Source organism: Zootoca vivipara, chromosome 7 (assembly GCF_965207765.1).
Source record: "Zootoca vivipara chromosome 7, rZooViv2.hap1.1, whole genome shotgun sequence".
NCBI lineage: Eukaryota > Metazoa > Chordata > Lepidosauria > Squamata > Lacertidae > Zootoca > Zootoca vivipara.
Genome location: NC_142590.1, coordinates 40,297,574 through 40,315,781, shown reverse-complemented (window position 1 = coordinate 40,315,781; position 18,208 = coordinate 40,297,574). Strand labels below are relative to the sequence as shown.

Sequence of the window (18,208 nt, the reverse complement as noted above, 5' to 3'; positions counted from 1 at the left end):
AGCGTTGGAAGATTTATGTGGAGGGGGGCGTGGGGTCGGGCCGCGTTTTAACTTGGGGCGACTGAAGAGGGGTTTTTGTGGGGTGCGCGGAGGCGAAGGGCCTGGTGGTGTTAAGTGTTCTTTACTTTGTGAAAGGGGGAGGCGGGTGTTGGTCTCAAAAGCACAAGCCTGTTTTGGGTCTAGGGGCGGGCAAGCTGTACTCTCCTTGCTTGAGGAAAGAGGGGTTGACTCCTTTTGGCAAGCGAGGTAGAGCTTCCGCGTGATAAACGTTGGCAGCTAAGGCTGCTTTTGTGCCGCATTTGAAGGCGGAATCCAGCCATTCCTCTCTTTCGAAGTAGGGATAGACCAGAAAAGGGAAGTAGCAGTAACTCTCTCCCCCTTTCTGTCAGATGGTGACTCCATCCTGTGCACCCAAACTTGAGAGCAAGTTTCATTGACGTTAGTAAACAAACAAAACATAGGCTCTGCTTATGGTCTTGTTGCCCATTACTGTGTCTCCTTCAGGAGAGACATCTTGATAATTGAAATCTGCACAGCACAGGGGATTAATTAAAAGCGTAGAGAGTTGTCTGGCAGAATCAGACACAAGGTCGAACTACAGTCATACCTCGGTATAAGTACGCCTCGGTTTGAGTATTTTCAGTTTAAGTACTCCGCAGACCTGTCTGGAACAGATTAATCCACTTTCCATTACTTTCAGTGGGAAAGTTCGCTTCAGGTTAAGTACACTTCATGTTAAGTACGGACTTCCGGAACCAATTACACTCATACCTTGGGTTAAGTACGCTTCAGGTTGAGTAATCCACGGACCGTCTGGAACGGATTAATCCACTTTCCATTACTTTCAATGGGAAAGTTCGCTTCAAGTTAAGTACAGACTTCCAGAACCAATTGTGTTTGTAAACCGAGGTACCACTGTACTGAGGCACTCTTCCTGCAGCTTACAATCAGGACATTAGGGACAAAACAATAGATGATGTCTGTTTCGCATTCTATACCACACTAGTTACACTGTATCTTTGAAAGTACAGTAACACACGAATCTGGGATTTACTATGTAACAATTTTGGCTTTAAAACAAAGCTTGAATAGGTTTAATTCAGTAAAATGTTTAAGATTCAGTTAAATTGAGTGTTGTTGCTTCGGATAGTGGTAGTCTTTGATAGTGGTAAACTTTGCAAGTTAGCAGGTGCTTTGTGTGGTAAAACCAGTGTTTCCCAAACTTGGGTCTTCAGCTGCTTTTGGTCAACAATTCTTACCATCCTTGACCACTGGTCTTGCTAGCTAGGGATGATGGGAGTTGTAGTCCAAAAACAGCTGGAGACCCAAGTTTGGGAAACACTGAGATAAAGTGTCAGAATAAACAACAGAGGAATACAAATGCCTTAATCTATCTGCAGAAGTTACAGTGAATAATATAAGTTTTATGACCACTCCCTCTGAGAAGAGAGAATGTGCCTGCCAAAGTTTCAGTGGCAAGGAATTCCAACCGCAACAGGGGGAAAAAAACCCTGTTACCCTGTTGAGGGCAGTCTGGCATCTTGACTAAGTTGGAGACTGGGGTTGGTTAGTAACATTTAAGACTATGACATGTTCTAAGTTTGATCATGCGAGTGTTATGTGGAAATATGAGATTACCATTGTGGTCTTTGGTTGGAATAGAGGCATCTGTGTATTTTAAGGCTTACACCATAGAATTGCCATATGGGTTTAGTTCTGATGACTGAAGTGGGGTGGGTAAAGCAGTAGGAATGTCTAGTCCTAATACTTTAAGAGTATAACATGATGATAGCAGCTAAGTTTTGAGGTAGAATTTTGAAGTTTGGGCGGATGAGCTAGTCCTTGGTGTTATATTGGAAGGGAAGATAACCATTTAGGGGGTAATATTTCAGATAAAAGCATTATTAAGTAGAGTTGTCAGCAACTTTACTGTCAGATGCTTTCTGCTTTGAGTGTGCAACAGGTTAGTATGTAAGAGCTGCCACTTCTTATGAATGATAATGTATTACTGTGAAAATGTAGAGATTGATATTGTTATATAACAAGGGCAAAGAACCTGTGCTAGAAAGAGGTGTTACTTTAAAAATAAGACTAACATTAAATACTACTTCCTGCTGCAGTAGTGCAAGAGGTATGAGGGGTTGCAGTTCTCCAATATGGATGCAGGAACCATTAATATCACTTTTTAATTTAGGTTAGGTGACCATTTATTCTCCCCCCTCCCCAGATTTTTCCAACAGGATGTGAATGTACTGCTGTACATTTCCTTACAAAGCCTACACCAGGCATAGGCAACCTTTGGCTCCCAGATGTTTTGGAACTACAACTCCCATGATCCCTGACCACTGGCCCTGTTAGCTAGGGATCATGGGAGTCGTAGTTCCAAAACACCTGGGAGCCAAAGGTTGCCTATGCCTGGCCTACACCAATGCCTTGTGACCTTAGAGTGAGGGTTGGTAATAAATTGTAGTAATAATGAATTAAGTTGCCGTATTTAAATACAGCCTTTCTGCCAAGACACTCAAGGCATTTTTACAATCTTGGAGTATTAAGACAAACATATGAAGTTGGGTGTGGGGAGAAGACAGTCAGACTGGAGCAGGCATGATGTTGTTGTCTCTGCTTCTTTCCCTTGCACTCTTCTTCCTCCCAAGTAGGAATATTATAAGGAACAATTAATATAGTGGGTATGGAGTAGTATTGTGTGGCTTCCTTTTTGGGTGCAAGAATATAAGAAACTAAGGATGGAGATCTGTGTTTTGGTGTTCTGCTCTTGTGCTAGTACTGTACAAAGTTTCAGTAACTATTCATTACAGAGCTCAATTTGCACATAACTCTTAAGCAATGGTTTGTTGAACACACAAACGCAGCCCATCAAACTAACCATGATTTGTTTTTTATCAACAAACAGTGTGGAGACGAGACTTGTTGGCTTACAACCCATGGCTTGTTTTAACTGTGGTTTTAGTGTTGCTGCCAAACCCAGCAGCCTTGCTTAATCATTGTTTGTTTCATCACTGCACACCTCAGACACTCACCAAACTACAAAGGCATGAGGCAAGAGCCGCTGGAAAACAAACTAAGCTTTCAAGAAACAAGATGTGACTTGTTCGTTCATCTGTGAGATGGTTCATGGTTTGTTCAACAAACCATGGTTAAAATAGCAGTCACGTTTCTGAGCACAATTAAAAGTGTTGGTGCTGACCTTTAAAGCCCTAAATGGCCTCGGTCCAGTCTCCACCTCCATCATTCTGCCCGGACACTGAGGTCCAGCACCGAGGGCCTTCTGGCGGTTCCCTCGTTGCGAGAAGCCAAGTTGCAGGGAACTAGGCAGAGGGCCTTCTCAGTGGTGGCGCCTGCCCTGTGGAACGCCCTCCCAACAGATGTCAAAGAGGAAAACAACTACCAGACTTTTAGAAGACATCTGAAGGCAGCCCTGTTCAGGGAGGCTTTTAATCTTTAATAGATTATTGTGTTTCATTTTTCTGTTGGAAGCCGCCCAGAGTGGCTGGGGAAGCCCGACCAGATGGGCGGGGTATAAATAATATATTATTATTATTATTATTATTAAGTACTTGCCTTGATGTTGGCTTGTGAATATATTCACTTTGCAGGCAAACAGTTCAAATATACTTACTATGTTTCAAACTCATATACACTGTTTAAAAGTTTGAATTTGCCAACATGATGCTGTGTTGGTTGTCTTTATCATAATTATTGTATCTTTTTTCTTAAGATGTATGAGTTTTGTATAGGAAGGCTTTTTCTGAAAGAAAAAGAGTTGACTGTGAGGATATGTTCACAATATGTTGCTTTCCAATTGAAACTTAAGAACATAGGAATAACCCTGCAGGAGTAGACCAAAGGCCTGCCTAGTTTAGTTTAGTTTAGTTTCCTGTTTCCCACAGTGGCCAACAAGATGCCTACGAGAAGCCCACAAGCAGGGCATGAGCTCACTCCTGTTGTTGTTCCCCAGCAGCTGGTATGCAGAGGCATGGTGTCTCTGAGTCTGGAAGTGGTATATTGCCATCATGACCAGCAGACATTGATAGTCTTAGCCTCCATAAATTTGAATTAGAGCTCAATTGGGTGATCCTGAATTCTAGTATTACAAGAAAGAGAGAATAAATTCTCTCTATCCCTTTTACACGTATATTCTTCGTCCAAAAAATTCAGGTTCTGCAAAACATTAAATTTTCATAAACAACAGAACAGGCAAGCATAGTGTGTAAATGTAAACTTGCCTGGTCTTTATAATTTTGCTGATGTTGGGGTGTTAAAGGTATAGTTCATTTTAAACCATTTCATGTACTTTGGAGAACACTGAAATTGCCATTTCTATGAGTTCATAAGGGAGAATGGAAATGCCTGAGAGAATAAAGTGAGCAAACCCAATGGCTGAAAGAGTCCTTAAGCAAAACTCCATTTCATTGCCAGCTGTAACTTTTAGTTCTGGTTTAATTTTTTGCCCCAGGGATCTAAATTTTCAGGGGGGAAATGTACAAATAATTTAATTGTATAAGAGAAATACATCAAGATCAATCTATGTTTTCTTCTTCACATTGCTGTAGAACAACAGCCTCATTAAGTATTGTACACAAAGCTGGAAACTGAGAACTCCACTGCAGGTTTTAGATACAGTTTCTTTCTGTTTCAGCAAGATGCTACTTTGCCACAAAGGAAAATAAGCACTGTACTGTTTACATAAATCTTCTGCATGAGGTAACTGCATTCCATTCTCATTTGGTACCTTGGACTCTCCCTCTGCTTGCAATAAGTAACCTGATACTTCACATCTGTTCAAAACAAGATTCTTGGTGAGCTTGTTTTACAGACAAAATTATAAATGCCTGTTAGGAAATCAGATGTGCACACTTCTGCATTGGATAATCTTTGTGATTTGCTTTCAGTCCTCAACAAATTGGGGGTTGCAAGGAATCCTGAATGGGAGGGGGCAGATAAGCATTTTGACAAGCTCTCTCATAATACAGTATTATGAGCCTGGTGAGCCTGGGGTTAGATGAGTATCTTCCTACTCTTGTAGGTCTGAACTTTGGTAATTAAGTGCTGTAAAGGTAAAGGGACCCCTGACCATTAAGTCCAGTCGCAGATGACTCTGGGGTTGCAGCGCTCACCTCACTTTACTGGCCAAGGGAGCCAGCGTTTGTCCGCAGACGGCTTCCGGATCATGTGGACAGCATGACTAAGACACTTCTGGCGAACCAGAGCAGCGCACGGAAACACTGTTTACCTTCCTTCCGGAGCGGTACCTATTTATCTACTTGTACGTTGACATGCTTTCAGACTGCTAGGTTGGCAGGAGCTGGGACCGAACAACAGGAGCTCACCTCGTCGCAGGGATTCGAACCGCCGACCTTCTGATTGGCTAGCCCTAGGCCAGGCATCCCCAAACTTTGGCCCTCCAGATGTTTTGGACTACAATTCCCATCATCCCTGACCACTGGTCCTGTTAGCTAGGGATCATGGGAATTGTAGGCCAAAACATCTGGAGGGCCGCAGTTTGGGGATGCCTGCCCTAGGCTCTGTGGCTTAGACCACAGTGCCACCCGCGTCCCTAATTAAGTGCTGTAGTGTACCGTAATTACTGTATAGTGTTAACAGCTAAGGTTTATGGCTACTACCTGCAAAATGTGAGAATCCCAGTATGTGAGAAGTATGGACCTGATAGGATAGTACTGTATATGGAGGATACGCTCTCCTCCTGTCTTCCAACTCCTATCTCTCATGCTTTTCCTTTGCACATAGCCAGATGGGCCACATTGCCTCCATGTAACTACTAGTGAGCTGGGATAGCTCAGTTGTGCGAGCATGAGTCTCAGAGTCGGTTTGAGCTGCCTGGTGGGCAAAATATTACTGCATTGTAGGAGGTTGGACTAGATGACTCTCACAATCCCTTTCAACCCTTCTATGATATTCTTATTGTGATAGTTCAGAGTGATAGGGAAATGCTCGTCATTACAATGGGTAGTTTGTGTTGCAGAAGCTTGTAGATTGCATAGTCTAAAGAAGTGTGTGTGTGCTGTTCTGAATGCAGAGGCACATTGGGGTGGGGTCAGACTTCTTGTCTCTGTTTAACTCCAGCTGTTGAAGATAGAATTTCATGTGATGTAGGAGATCTGTGATTGAGTTTTCTGGTGTGTGTGTGTGTGTGTGTGTGTGTGTGTGTGTGTGTGTGTGTTTTTAAAAAAACTGAAACAGCCATGGAGAACTGCCAATATGATCATAGAAGCACTTAGCCCTACTGTATGTTCAACACTGCCCACTCCATGTAAGTTCCAGGCAAATTGCTCCTCCAAGCTGATGTTTGTGTGAGTGTGATTTTACCTTGTGGGGTGACCCTATTGCAGGGAAACTTTAACTCAGAGAACTGCATGGAAAAAGGTTAAACATTATCCTGCCCCCTCCACTGTTCTGATCAAATTGCCTGCCCTATGCATGAGATTCAGTCATAGATCTTCTGAATAATGTGTACTTTGGTCCTGAGAATCAAGCTTGTTACATTCTGCATAACTCTGCACCAACTGCTGTTTTGGTCACACTGTAACTTGACTTAAGATCAGCCTCCGTTACTGAAGATTGAAAAGAGGCCACTGTAACATCAATTTAAAAAAAAGATTTTGTGAGGATCTGGAAAATTACTGGCTAATTAGCTATATGACTGTTCTGAGAAAGCTTTTCAGAAGCTTTTGTTAAAGTTTCTCACCAAAGATTCCCAAGTAAGCTTAATAGTAATGGAATGAGAGAAAGGGTCCTTATATGGATTGGTAAGTGGTTGAGAAACGGGAAGCAGAGAGTGGGAATAAATAGTGTTCTCAGTTAAGGGATATAGAAGGTGGAGTCCCCACGCTTGGTATGAGGATCTGTACTGTTTAACCTAATTTAGTAGCCCTAGAGTTACTGGTACTGGAGTTAGGGATGCAGTAGCCATGCTAGCTGATGTTACAAAATTTGAACAAGTTGGTTAAAACAAAAAGGGGTTGTAAGCAGGGGCATCACAAGGGGGGGACGGGTGGGCAGTGCACCCCGGGTGTGACAAAAACCCTCCCAGGCGAGAAGGAGGGAGAGGCTGAGGGAGCGAGAGAGAAGCAGGGGGGGGGGTGTGCGAGAGAGGGAGAGGAGGGTGACTGTGGTGTTTGCCCACTCATTATGGAGATGTTGTACTGGGGGGAGAGAGAGAAAGGGTTAATAGGCTGACCAATAAGAAAGCCCAGGGGTGGAGCCTAACTATGTTTAAGGCTCAACACATGGGTTTTGGCAGTTAGTTCGGTTGGTTTCTTGTGGGTGGGAGGCATAGGAGTCAGAGTCAGAGTAAGTTAGAGACAGAGAGAGTGAATCGGATTACAGTGTTTCAAAGTATTTAAAACTTGTTTGTGTTCACAATAAACCGGAATCTTTGTTAATACGTTACAACCTGACTGAGTCTGAATATATTACCAGGGAAACCTGGTTGGTGGCAGTGGAAGAGATAAGCCATGGTGGTGCAGGGTCAATAGTCTGTAGAACGACTGAGGGCTCTGTGCGAACCCCACAGTGGCCGAGTAAGAGGGAGGAAAGGAAAGAGGCGCTACCTCAGGCTCTGGGCAGTGGCAGCAGTGGCAGTATCCGGCTGCTCCTCCCTCAGTGCCCTCCGGCAAGAGACCCGGTGCCCTGGGCCCGGCTGCAGCACTGGCGACGGCCACTGTGCACTACGCCCACATTTCCACAGGCCTTCTTCAGTGGCAGTTCTTCTGGGCTTGGCTCCAGGCCCAGCTGGTCTATGGGCCAGTCCCTCCCCCTTTGGACCCACCCTCTTCGCTTTGCCTGGCAATGGAGGAGGAGGAGGAGGTGCGTGTGTGGAGAAGGAGAAGCTGGACAGGGAGGGGGGATTGCAGTCTCCGCCACGTAGGCCGCTGCTGAACTGGTGGTCCCTTCCCAGCGGTCTGAGGGAGCTGCCACTAATGCCGGTAGTCTCTCTCACTCTCACACACACACATGTATCTGACGAAGTGTGCATGCACATGAAAGCTCATACCAAAATAAAAACTTAGTTGGTCTTTAAGGTGCTACTGAAGGATTTTTATTTTTTTTGTCACACACACTCACCCCTCCCTGGCGCAGCTGTGCACACGTGTGCCTGAGATCATGATGGGATTGATGGGCGGCTGAGTGGGATGAGACTGGAGAGTGTGGTCTGAGGAGAAGCTGGAAGGGATTGGACCCAGCTGCTTGCCGTAGTAGCGGTTTGGAGGGAAGGAAGCTTGTGTTGGTTGTGGCTATCCGGGCAACAGGATGGAGGAGCTCCGCACGCCGGGTGTATTTGTGTGATTGGCAGGCAGCGCTAGCACCCTCAGGAGGATCGGGCGCTGCCAATGGCACCCCTGGGAGGATTGGGCACAGCCGGTGGCACCCCGCCTCTGTGGGTAGATCGCCCCGCCCCCGGATGCACATCATGTTTGCCGCTCCGGGTGCATGAGCGGCTTTCTTCGCCACTGATTGTAAAGAAAGTATCTCTGCAAACTGGGCAATGGGCAGTAAAATAGCAAGTGCAGTTCAATGGAAGCCCTTGACCACACCAGCCTCACCTCTCTCTCCTTCCTTCTGCACCTGTTCTTCACTCTCCAATCCTGCCGCTTCTCCTGCCTCTGACTCTTGTCTGCTGGCTGTTACAGGTTTCCCCAGTTCACTAATCCCTTTTCCAAGTCAGTCTCTAGCCCTGCTTCTCCCAGTGCCCGCTCATCAGTATTCAGCCACCACTCCTCAGTGTCTATCCAGTCCCTTACATTGGCCACTGTGAGAAAAGAGTTCTGGATTATATCAGTCTTTGGCCCAATCCAGCAGGGCTCTTAAACACGTCATACAGTCCCAATATGTCATATCAGAGACCTGAAAAACAACTAAACTTGAATGTATTCAAATGATTTATGAGCTCGTGAAAGATAAAAAAAGTGAGTAGAAAAACAGAGATAAGCTTGCAGTTACTTAAAAGTGTTAAATTTCCCCTTCATTATTAACAGAGATGTTGGTTCTCAGTGCCTGTATTGAAATCCCTGCTTTCTGAATTATAGCTTAGGGCAGGCATCTCCAAACTGCGGCCCTCCAGATGTTTTGGCCTACAACTCCCATGATCCCTAGCTAACAGGACCAGTGGTCGGGGAAGATGGGAATTGTAGTCCAAAACATCTGGAGGGCCGAAGTTTGGGGGTGCCTGGCTTAGGGCATGGCTAGTATCTGGGAATTCTTTACTGACCTCTTGGTTCAGATCTTAAAAGGTGCGCTTGAAAAGAACAAATAAAAAAAAAACCTTTCCTGACAGGTCTGTGATGGTGATAGTAAGCATGAAGTTGTATATTGTTTTAATCTTTCTCTCTAACTCTCACAGGCCTGGCATTATCTGGAAAAGTTAATACTGTAGCCTTATTAGCTACTAAGAGTTCTTAAGTTGCGCCCAGGCAGGGACAGAGACAGTCAATAACGACACCGGGGTTGAGTTCCATTCAGAGAAAGAGTTTAATTCTTAAATTTAAGAGACTCTTGGTGATCAGCTCACGGCAAGAGTAAAGAAACACAAATTTGCAAAGCTTCTTATACACTTCTTGGGCTCCTTTCCCCCTCCTCTGTAAATGTGTGCACGCGAGGGGGTCACAGGTTACAAATCCATATTAGGAAAATCCGTATCCTGTCCTTCTCATAAACACAAAGTGGGTCACAAGTACATATAAGGAAGATCCATGTCCGGCCCTGTGCATAAACACATGCTGACTCAACAAAGCCTTCAGTAAGACTATGCGTCAAGCATAGCAGCTTCCAGCGTCAAGCTCATCCGCTGATAAGGCTTTCTCTGTGTTCCAGACAAGGCCAGCTCTTAGCCTTGATAGCAAGCTGGGCATCCTGTTCCTTTTGCTTACATTCCACTTTGGCACACAGAGAGAGGCAAAGAAAAAGCATTTTAAGCAAGACATCCCAGGGATATTGGGGGCGGGGCGGGGCTAAGCCACACAATTAGAATTATACAATGCAGGTAATGCAAACCATAGGATCAGATTTAGCTCAAAAATACAATTGGCAAACCTCTCTCCACAATACTGCAGTAAATATACAGTATTGCCATTGCTCAATAATGCAGATGGGGAAGATATTCACAAACAGTGCTTTAATCATTTGGTCATTTATGGCAAACACTGAGGGAGTCTACTAAGTTCAGAAGGGCCTTACTCAAGGCAAATGAATATAACATTGCAGTCATAGTAAGTTTAGATTTTGTGTGTTTATTTGAAATTTATTCTCAAGGGTTGCCCAAGAAGACATATTTGCAGGTGTATACAGTATTATAGTTCAGTAGTCAGCTTGCTTTCTCTTTCTAGAGAAATCTTTTCTGTTCCCATCCTCTGATCCCCTTCTGTTGGGATGAATTAGGTCCTTCTGTGCTTTTAAAGTGGATTTTTGTGGCTTAGCTTTTAAAGAGGTTTGCCTTCATAAATATGCAGTGTATGCCTATATTAGTATATAGTCACTCTTCATTGATGTAATTCTATTTGCTATTTTACAGAAATATATTGCACAAGAGGACTAGATAGAACCGCTGCTATTGCTTTGAGTATCCATAAGATGGAGACAAAATATGAGATCCTTCTCCTTTCTTGACTTGGGAATTTTAGGCCCAGTGTTTTGGGGTTTCCTCTTCATGTCAATGCAGTGGCAAAATCCCAGGCAGTAGATTAGATTCTGAAACTGCTTCCATGTTAGTTTATTTCTGTCAAGATAGCAAACTTCATCTAGTATTTACACTTACTTGGTAAACGCTTTAGATCAGGCATAGGCAAACTTGGCCCTCCAGATGTTTTGGGACTACAATTCCCACTATCCCTGACCACTGGTCCTGTTAGCTAGAGATTATGGGAGTTGTAGTTCCAAAACATCTGGAGGACCGGATTTGCCTATGCCTGCTTTAGATTATTCACTCATTACTCACATTTTCTTTCTTATTGCTAAAACCTAATCTCGAACAGTTATTTGATCATAGCAATCAAGTCAAAAACTAGTTGTGAGAACCCTGCCTCTCCATTGATCCTTGACTTCTCGTCGTCTTATGAGGGCAAGATCAATTCCTTGTTCTACTCTCCAGTTCTAAGTTGGGAGGTGGGAAGAACTGCAGGGGCTTCTATGCCTGATAGTACTTCTGAAGTTCTCAGAGTTCCTTGGCAATGCAATGGTTATATAATGCCAGCCTTCCTCCAAACCTTGATGCTAAATAGGATATTTGTGCAAATGCAGTGATGGTTCTCCAAGGGTGGGAAGGCTGGGGCTTCTCACATTAACCAAAGGAATGAAATTAGTAGTGCAAGTTGACTGAAGCAGCAGAAGTTTGCTGTCAGCCACGGGCATTCTGGATAAAAGGTAAAGGTAAAGGTACCCCTGACTGTTAGGTCCAGTCACAGATGACTCTGGAGTTGCGTGCTCATCTCGCTCTATAGGCCGTGGGAGCCGGCATTTGTCTGCAGACAGCTTACTGACACCCAAAATAAGGGTGGTATTTGTTCTCTAACTTTCACAGCAGCTGTCTTATTAGGTAGTTGCATAGCCTGATCAAACTGTCTGAGCCTATACTGAAAGTGCTTGGATAAACACCCCTCTGAAAAGATGCCCAGTTAATTGAGTGCTCTATAAAAAGTCATCTACATGTCTTTAAACAATTGGTTAGATTCATTGATTGACTACTACAGCCCTATTTTAGATGTTATCTTTCTTAACATATGTGTGTGAGGCACTCTTAGTGGGTGGTTCCCTAGACCGGATGGGTGGGAGATCACCAGCTCTTGATGTGGTTACACTTCCTCTGAAGGAGCAGGCTCGTAGTTTGAGGGTACTCCTAGATCCTTTCCTGTCGCTCAAGGCTCAGGTGGCCTCAGTGGCCCAGAGTGCCTTCCATCAGTTTGGAAACTGATGGTTTGGAAACTTCAGCTAGTGCATGGTTTGGAAACTTCAGCTAGTGCAGAATTCAGCGGCCAGGTTGCTCACCGGAGCAAGACAGTTTGTGCATATTACACTGATCCTGGTCCAACTTCACTGGCTACCAATTCTAGGCCCATTTCAAAGTGCTGATTTTGACCTATAAGGCCTTAAATGGATAAGGACTGCAATAACTCAAGGACCACCTCTTTCTATATGAACCTACCAGGACCCTGAGATCATATTCTGAGGCCCTTCTTTGTGTGCCTCCTCCTCAAGAGGTCAGGAGGGTGGCAACATGAGAACGGACTTTCTCTGCAGTGGCTCCCCATCTGTGGAATGCGCAGGGAAGTTCACCTGGTGCCTTCATTATACACATTTAGGCGCCAGGCAAAAACGTTCCTTTTTAACCAGGCCTTTGGTTGATTTGATTTACATCCTATGCCCTTTTAAAATGTGGGTTTTTTTTGGTGGGGGGTGTTATTGGGTTGTTTTTATTTTATGTATTTTGTGGTTTTATATTTAGATTTTATTCTGTGAACTGTCCTGAGACCTCGGGGTACAGGACGGTGTATAAATTCAATACATAATAACAATAATACATTGTCTCTAGGGGGACAGATAGTATGGTAGCAGAAGGTGAGGAAATACAGCTATTTCAATACATAGGTGGTCACCTCTTGTGGCAGGCATCCCCAAACTGCGGCCCTCCAGATGTTTTGGCCTACAACTCCCATGATCCCTAGCTAGCAGGACCAGTGGTCAGGGAAGATAGGAATTGTAATCCAAAACATCTGGAGGGCCAAAGTTTGGGGATGCCTGTCTTGTGGCTTCTCCCTCATATCCTGTTAATCTAAGGCTAGTTAGTTCTCACAGATAGCAGGTGAAGTGGTCAGTGTTCAGCCATATCACTTCAGACTGTAAATCTTCACAAAAAAGGGTTCCTGTTTCACAAAAAATGATTCCTGCATGTAGAAGAGACTAGGCTACAACTCTTCTCACTGATACCTACTTTTCAATGTGCAAGATGGGGACTAGATAAAAAAAGCATTCAGTTACATGAATCCTTAACTTCAGTTTGAAGTGAGGCCGCTTAGTACAGGTTTTATGACTCCGTCCATCTGCTGTTTGTGAGAACTAGGACTAAATCCTCTGGGCATAAGCACTGGTGTTGTGTACAGAACTTAGCACACTGGCAGTAAATAAAATGTATGATGTATGGTTGTTCCCAAGCTTGCTTGCAAGAAACTTGAACAGAGGCATGGGTCTGCCTTAGAATAAATTTCATCAAAACAAGCTCTAGCTTCTATGAGAACAGCCTTAACCTTTTATTTGCAGGTTTAATAGGAAGGGAAATACTGTAACTGATTGAGACCACTTTTAAAATAAAGAAAAACTTGTTTGGAATGGCAGCTTGCATCTTGCCTCAGTTTTTACTGCCTCTGTTGAATAGATTGTCATATGCCTCTGCCCTTAGAGCTAAATAGCCTAGTTTTCTATTTGAATTATTAAACACAAATAGGAGAGGCTCTCTTTTTGATTATTGCTTTTGAGTTAGCAGTCTTCTGTGTGGTGGAACATATTCTGTATTGTTTTGTTTCTGTCTGTAGCCTAGTTGTGACTTAGAACAAAAGGCTGCTAAGCATCTTTATCCCCTAGTTCTGGATTCTGTGACTGATTACTAATTTTCCCCGCTTCCAAACAAACGTTTTCCCTGTAGCTTTAAAACTAGTGGCCTTACTAGAATGTCACAGTAAACTATGATTTCACTTTTCTGAGCTGTTGATTTCTGTTGAGCAATAGCAGACAGGAGACAAACAGCTAAGAAAGGCATGTTCATGGTAAACTATTAAATGAGGTTTACTGTGACATGCAAATTGAGCCAATGGCTTAGTTCATACATAAACTGTGGTTTGTTTAAGCTGTGGATTGTTTATCAAACCATAAATTAACCCCAAGTTGTTCCACAGACAATCAAACAACCCATGTATTGTTTCTCCAGCATTTGTTTTTCAGTTGTTAACGCCTCATGCACTTGTAATTTGGTGAGTTTCTGGGGTGGGATCATCAAGCAAACCATGGTGCTGGGTTCCCACATAATGCTGAGCCCATTGTTATAGCAAACCAAGGTTTGTAAGCCAAAAGCATACAATGGCTTCCTATTGTGGCTTGTTGGCAGTAAACCATAGTTAAACTGCTGAGCAAGGTTTATACATATTGATAATCCATGGTTGAAAGTTGCATAGGAACTGGGCTGGTGTCATTTTGAGGCATTTTTATGGTATCTGGTGGGTTATAGGGCAGCAGAAGCTGGTTTTAAGAGAACCCATAATTATTAAGCAACAAAGAGGGTGGGTTACAGATGGACTAATAAAAAAGTAGAGGCATAATGATGAGGTGTTAGGTAGCTTGACTCCTGCTCCGTAAAGACGCATGCAAGTGGGACTGGGAGGAGTTTATAGTGTTTTTGGGCTACCCACTTCATAATCACAAGAGTGGGCTTTGGAACCACTTATTTGTACTCTTTAGTTTCTTCTTGATGTCTTTCCTTGGAGAAATTACTATTTTGGAGCCACTTTTCTGCTCGATAGATCTTTATGAGGCACTTGCATGATAAAATTTAGCATACACAATCTGAGTGCCTCATATCTGTGGTAAAGCTTATGGGTTAAGTAGATACTTTTCATTTTTACATGTGTACATATTGTGAAGAATCACAAGACAGTTGGTGTGCAGATAACAAGAATATGAACAATTTTAAAGCATTTGCAGTGGTGAAATTTTATTTAGCTGACTTATTTTTCCATTTCAGTCAAAGGATAAGATGATGCGGGGATCACGCAGAGGCTGTGTTAGATTGAGGGTAAGTATCTGTTTTTATACATCTCTTAGATGTGTGCTGTGTGCTATACTTGACAAACACTTTGCTAGCTTCTGAGATAGTTTTTGTTTTGTTCTGTCAGTGATCAATTAAAGACGAGGAACAAATTATATTTTCCTTCCATATCTTAAATGCAATCTATATTTTCTTCATTACAAAGTGCTTTGAGGTCTATATGCCATTAAGATTGGAATTGAGACAGGTTGCTGCCCATGTTATGACAGTTCTGTTTGTGTTGTTGTTCAAAATCGGCTAAAAAAACTTCTGGTGGTGATGTTAGCATGACATCTCAGGCCTCTCAAGTTGTCTTTGGCATCACTGCACAGTTGTCTCTTGGAGTTTCTGACTGTTTTCAGGTTTTATTGGTAGTTGACAGCCATTTATGCTAGATGTTGGACTGAATTAAGATATGTATGTTTGTGTGTGTGCGTATAGTTGATTTGCAACTTCTCAGCTGAAATCACACAAATTAAACACTCGCAAGGTGGAGAGTTTAAAAGCGCTTTCTGTGCCATGTTTTTCCATTGCAGAAAGAGCTTTTAAGCTCTCACAGTTGCTTACCAGACTCCTGTGCAGGCTCTGGGAAGCTCCTGCAAGATCTTGTGGGGCTGTCCAAGATCTTGTGACACCCTACCAGATCCCACATGAGACCTTCCCAGAGCCTGAGAGCTCTCAGGCTTTAGCAAGTTTCGAACTTCAGCAAGTCTGAGAGCTTTTTCTGCACTGGGTTTTCCCACTGTAGAAAGAGCTTTAAAGCACTCTGCCTTATCTATCAGACTCTGCTGAGCCGGCAGAGTTAACAGCGGCTGCAGGAATTGAGAGAAGCATTGACTATGATTTTTGCATAGTGCGCGCGCGCACACACACACACACACATCATGACTCGTGATATATAACCAGGTCATATGGACTTCAAGCTGGTTTTGGATGATACATTGCCCAGCCCTAGGTAAGGTCAAGGCCCATCCAGCTCATCCACCTAAGTCTCAATAATACAAGCCAGATCAGTCCGCTCGTCCCAATCAAATCATGAATGAGCATGGTTTAGGTTAGGAGTGGGCATGCCTTTACTGTAATAGTTTGTAATTCCTGTTAGCTTATTGCAAGATCTTAGGTCCAAATAGTCTGATTTTGGAAGTTGGTTTTTTAACAAAGGGAAGAGTTGTGTAGATTACTTACCGGTAAACAGTTTGTTTTATAGCTGATATTAAATTAGTTTTGTCTCTGTCCTGAGCATATGTTATCTTTTTGTAAAATTATGAATCCCCAAAAGGACATGGTAAAAGCTTTTTATTTTTGTCAAGGAGCATGTTAGGTCATAATTATCTTTTCAAGCAGTTTTAAAATACAATGGTATGGTAAATAATTTGGGTGCTAATGGCATTAAGGTCTAACCATCTCTGGAATTTGGTAAGTCACCTGTGTGTATCTTGGAACTGGAACAGCAAAATGCTTTTTTTGGTCATTTGTTGCAATATGGCTTTTCAAAATTCCTGATGTGCATACATTGTAAAAATTGCCTTTCACATACAATAAAACAGATTCCATTTTGCAGTTTAAATTCCATATTGTAGTTTAAGAAGTAATTTATTGCTTCAAAATAATCAGTTGTCACAGTAGAATAATTCACAATAGTGACCTTAGTTGTAGCTCAAAGGCTTCTCCATACTTTCACTTGACCCATATTTTGATTGTCTTGTGGACTATGGTAATTAATTCCCTGAGTCTGAGAGCTTTTCTCATTTTCCATGGTTGTGCCTTGCAAAAATCTGATCTTACCCACTGAATCGGATTTTAAAATCCAAAGGCAGATTTTGCCTAAAGAATTCAGCAGGTAGGATCAATTTTTCACAAGGCACAGCTGGGGAATAACAAGAAAAGCTCTTGGACCCTGGGGAATTAATCTGTACACAGTATGATCAAAATATAGCCTTTTGATGTTGAGCATTCTGTGGCTCAGTCTTGTGCATGCTTACTTGAAAATAAGTTCAAGTACGTTGGTGGGGCTTAGTCCCAAGTAAGTGTGTGCCTTAGGCTGCAGTCCTATATACACTTAGGAGTAAATAAAAATGGACTTGTGTGGACTTTATCAGGAGTGATAAAAATGGATTTGCAGACTGGACTGTTAATGTATTTAAAATGGAACACGTGGGAAATATTAGAAACAATAAATGGAAATAAGTCCAGTCTTTCAATCATCAGTGGATTTTGATGTGAAATCTTCTCATGCTGAATAATGTGAGGTGTGTCCCCATCCCCCCGATAAATACTGTTCCATAACTAGAACCTAATACTGTAGTGTGTAAGCACATAAGAACATAGATCTCTGCTGGATCAGGCCAATGGCTAATCTAGTCTTAACATCCTGTTCACACAATGGCTAACCAAATGCCTATGAGATACTCACAAACCAGGACCTTTCATCACTTGTACATCTTGTGGGTATGTTTTTCTCTGTCCTTCTGTAAGCTGCATCATGCACTATCCATGCACTGATTGCCATGACTCTTGTGGCAGAATGTGGGTTATGTGTTGAGCCTGTGAGCCTGTACTGAATGATTTATATTAATTTCCTGCAGGCACAGATGATAGTTCAACCAGCTTTGGAGGTTGAGCAGCCTTGCAACTGAGAGGGCAGTCTTTTTTTGCACCTGTCATATTACACCTGCCCATCCTCTTGCCACCGTTGCAACTCCTTTTAGACCTTATTGAATGGAAATGCCAGGAAGCTAGTACCCATTGTGCCTCCCTATTCCATGGAAAATATATTCCCTGTTATCTCTTCTCTTGGACCCGAGAGCTAAGGATAGCTTTATAGGAGATCTTTCTGCTGCTGTGCATGGAACTTTTGTAGCCTAGAGTACATAATGGGAGAGGATGTTTATTTTTATAGTTCCTCCTTTGTATAAGTCCACATTTCGTTGTACTGATCCTTGGGTGGGTTACAATAAATTCCAACATAAAACAGAACAAGTCCACAAATATACTCGAATAATAACTGGTCAGCCACTAGCCTTCACCTAAAGCTTCAGAGAAAGAGGCATCTTTACCTGGAAATAAAAACTAAGTAATGTTGGTGCCAGATGCACCTTTGAGTGGAGGGCATTCCAGAGATGGGTGCCACCACAGATGTACTTTCCCAATGATAGAACAACAGGAATGATTCCTCTACTAATCTTAAAGTGCAGTAATAGAGAGAAAAGTGTTCCTTCAAACATTTGGGCTCCCGGTCCAAATATGTTAGCTTCAACAGCTTGAATTGGGCTCAGAAATGTATAGGCAACCAGAGAAGGATCTTCATAATTGGTGTTATGTAGTTCTAACTAGCTACACTACTCAACAACCTGGCAGCTGTATTCTGCACTTGTTGCAGCTAGGCCT

The 18,208-nt window shown here is 42.9% G+C and overlaps 1 protein-coding gene across 2 annotated transcripts in view; it reads left to right on the top strand.

Annotated features, from left to right (window-relative positions):
- Positions 1–18,208, top strand: part of OSBPL9 (oxysterol binding protein like 9) — a 59,048-nt gene that overhangs the window by 336 nt on the left and 40,504 nt on the right. For both annotated transcript variants that reach the window (XM_035122700.3, XM_035122699.3), the window contains exon 2: positions 14,759–14,809. In XM_035122700.3, the coding sequence (XP_034978591.1) occupies positions 14,759–14,809 (51 nt within the window). The remainder of the gene's footprint in view (positions 1–14,758; positions 14,810–18,208) is intronic.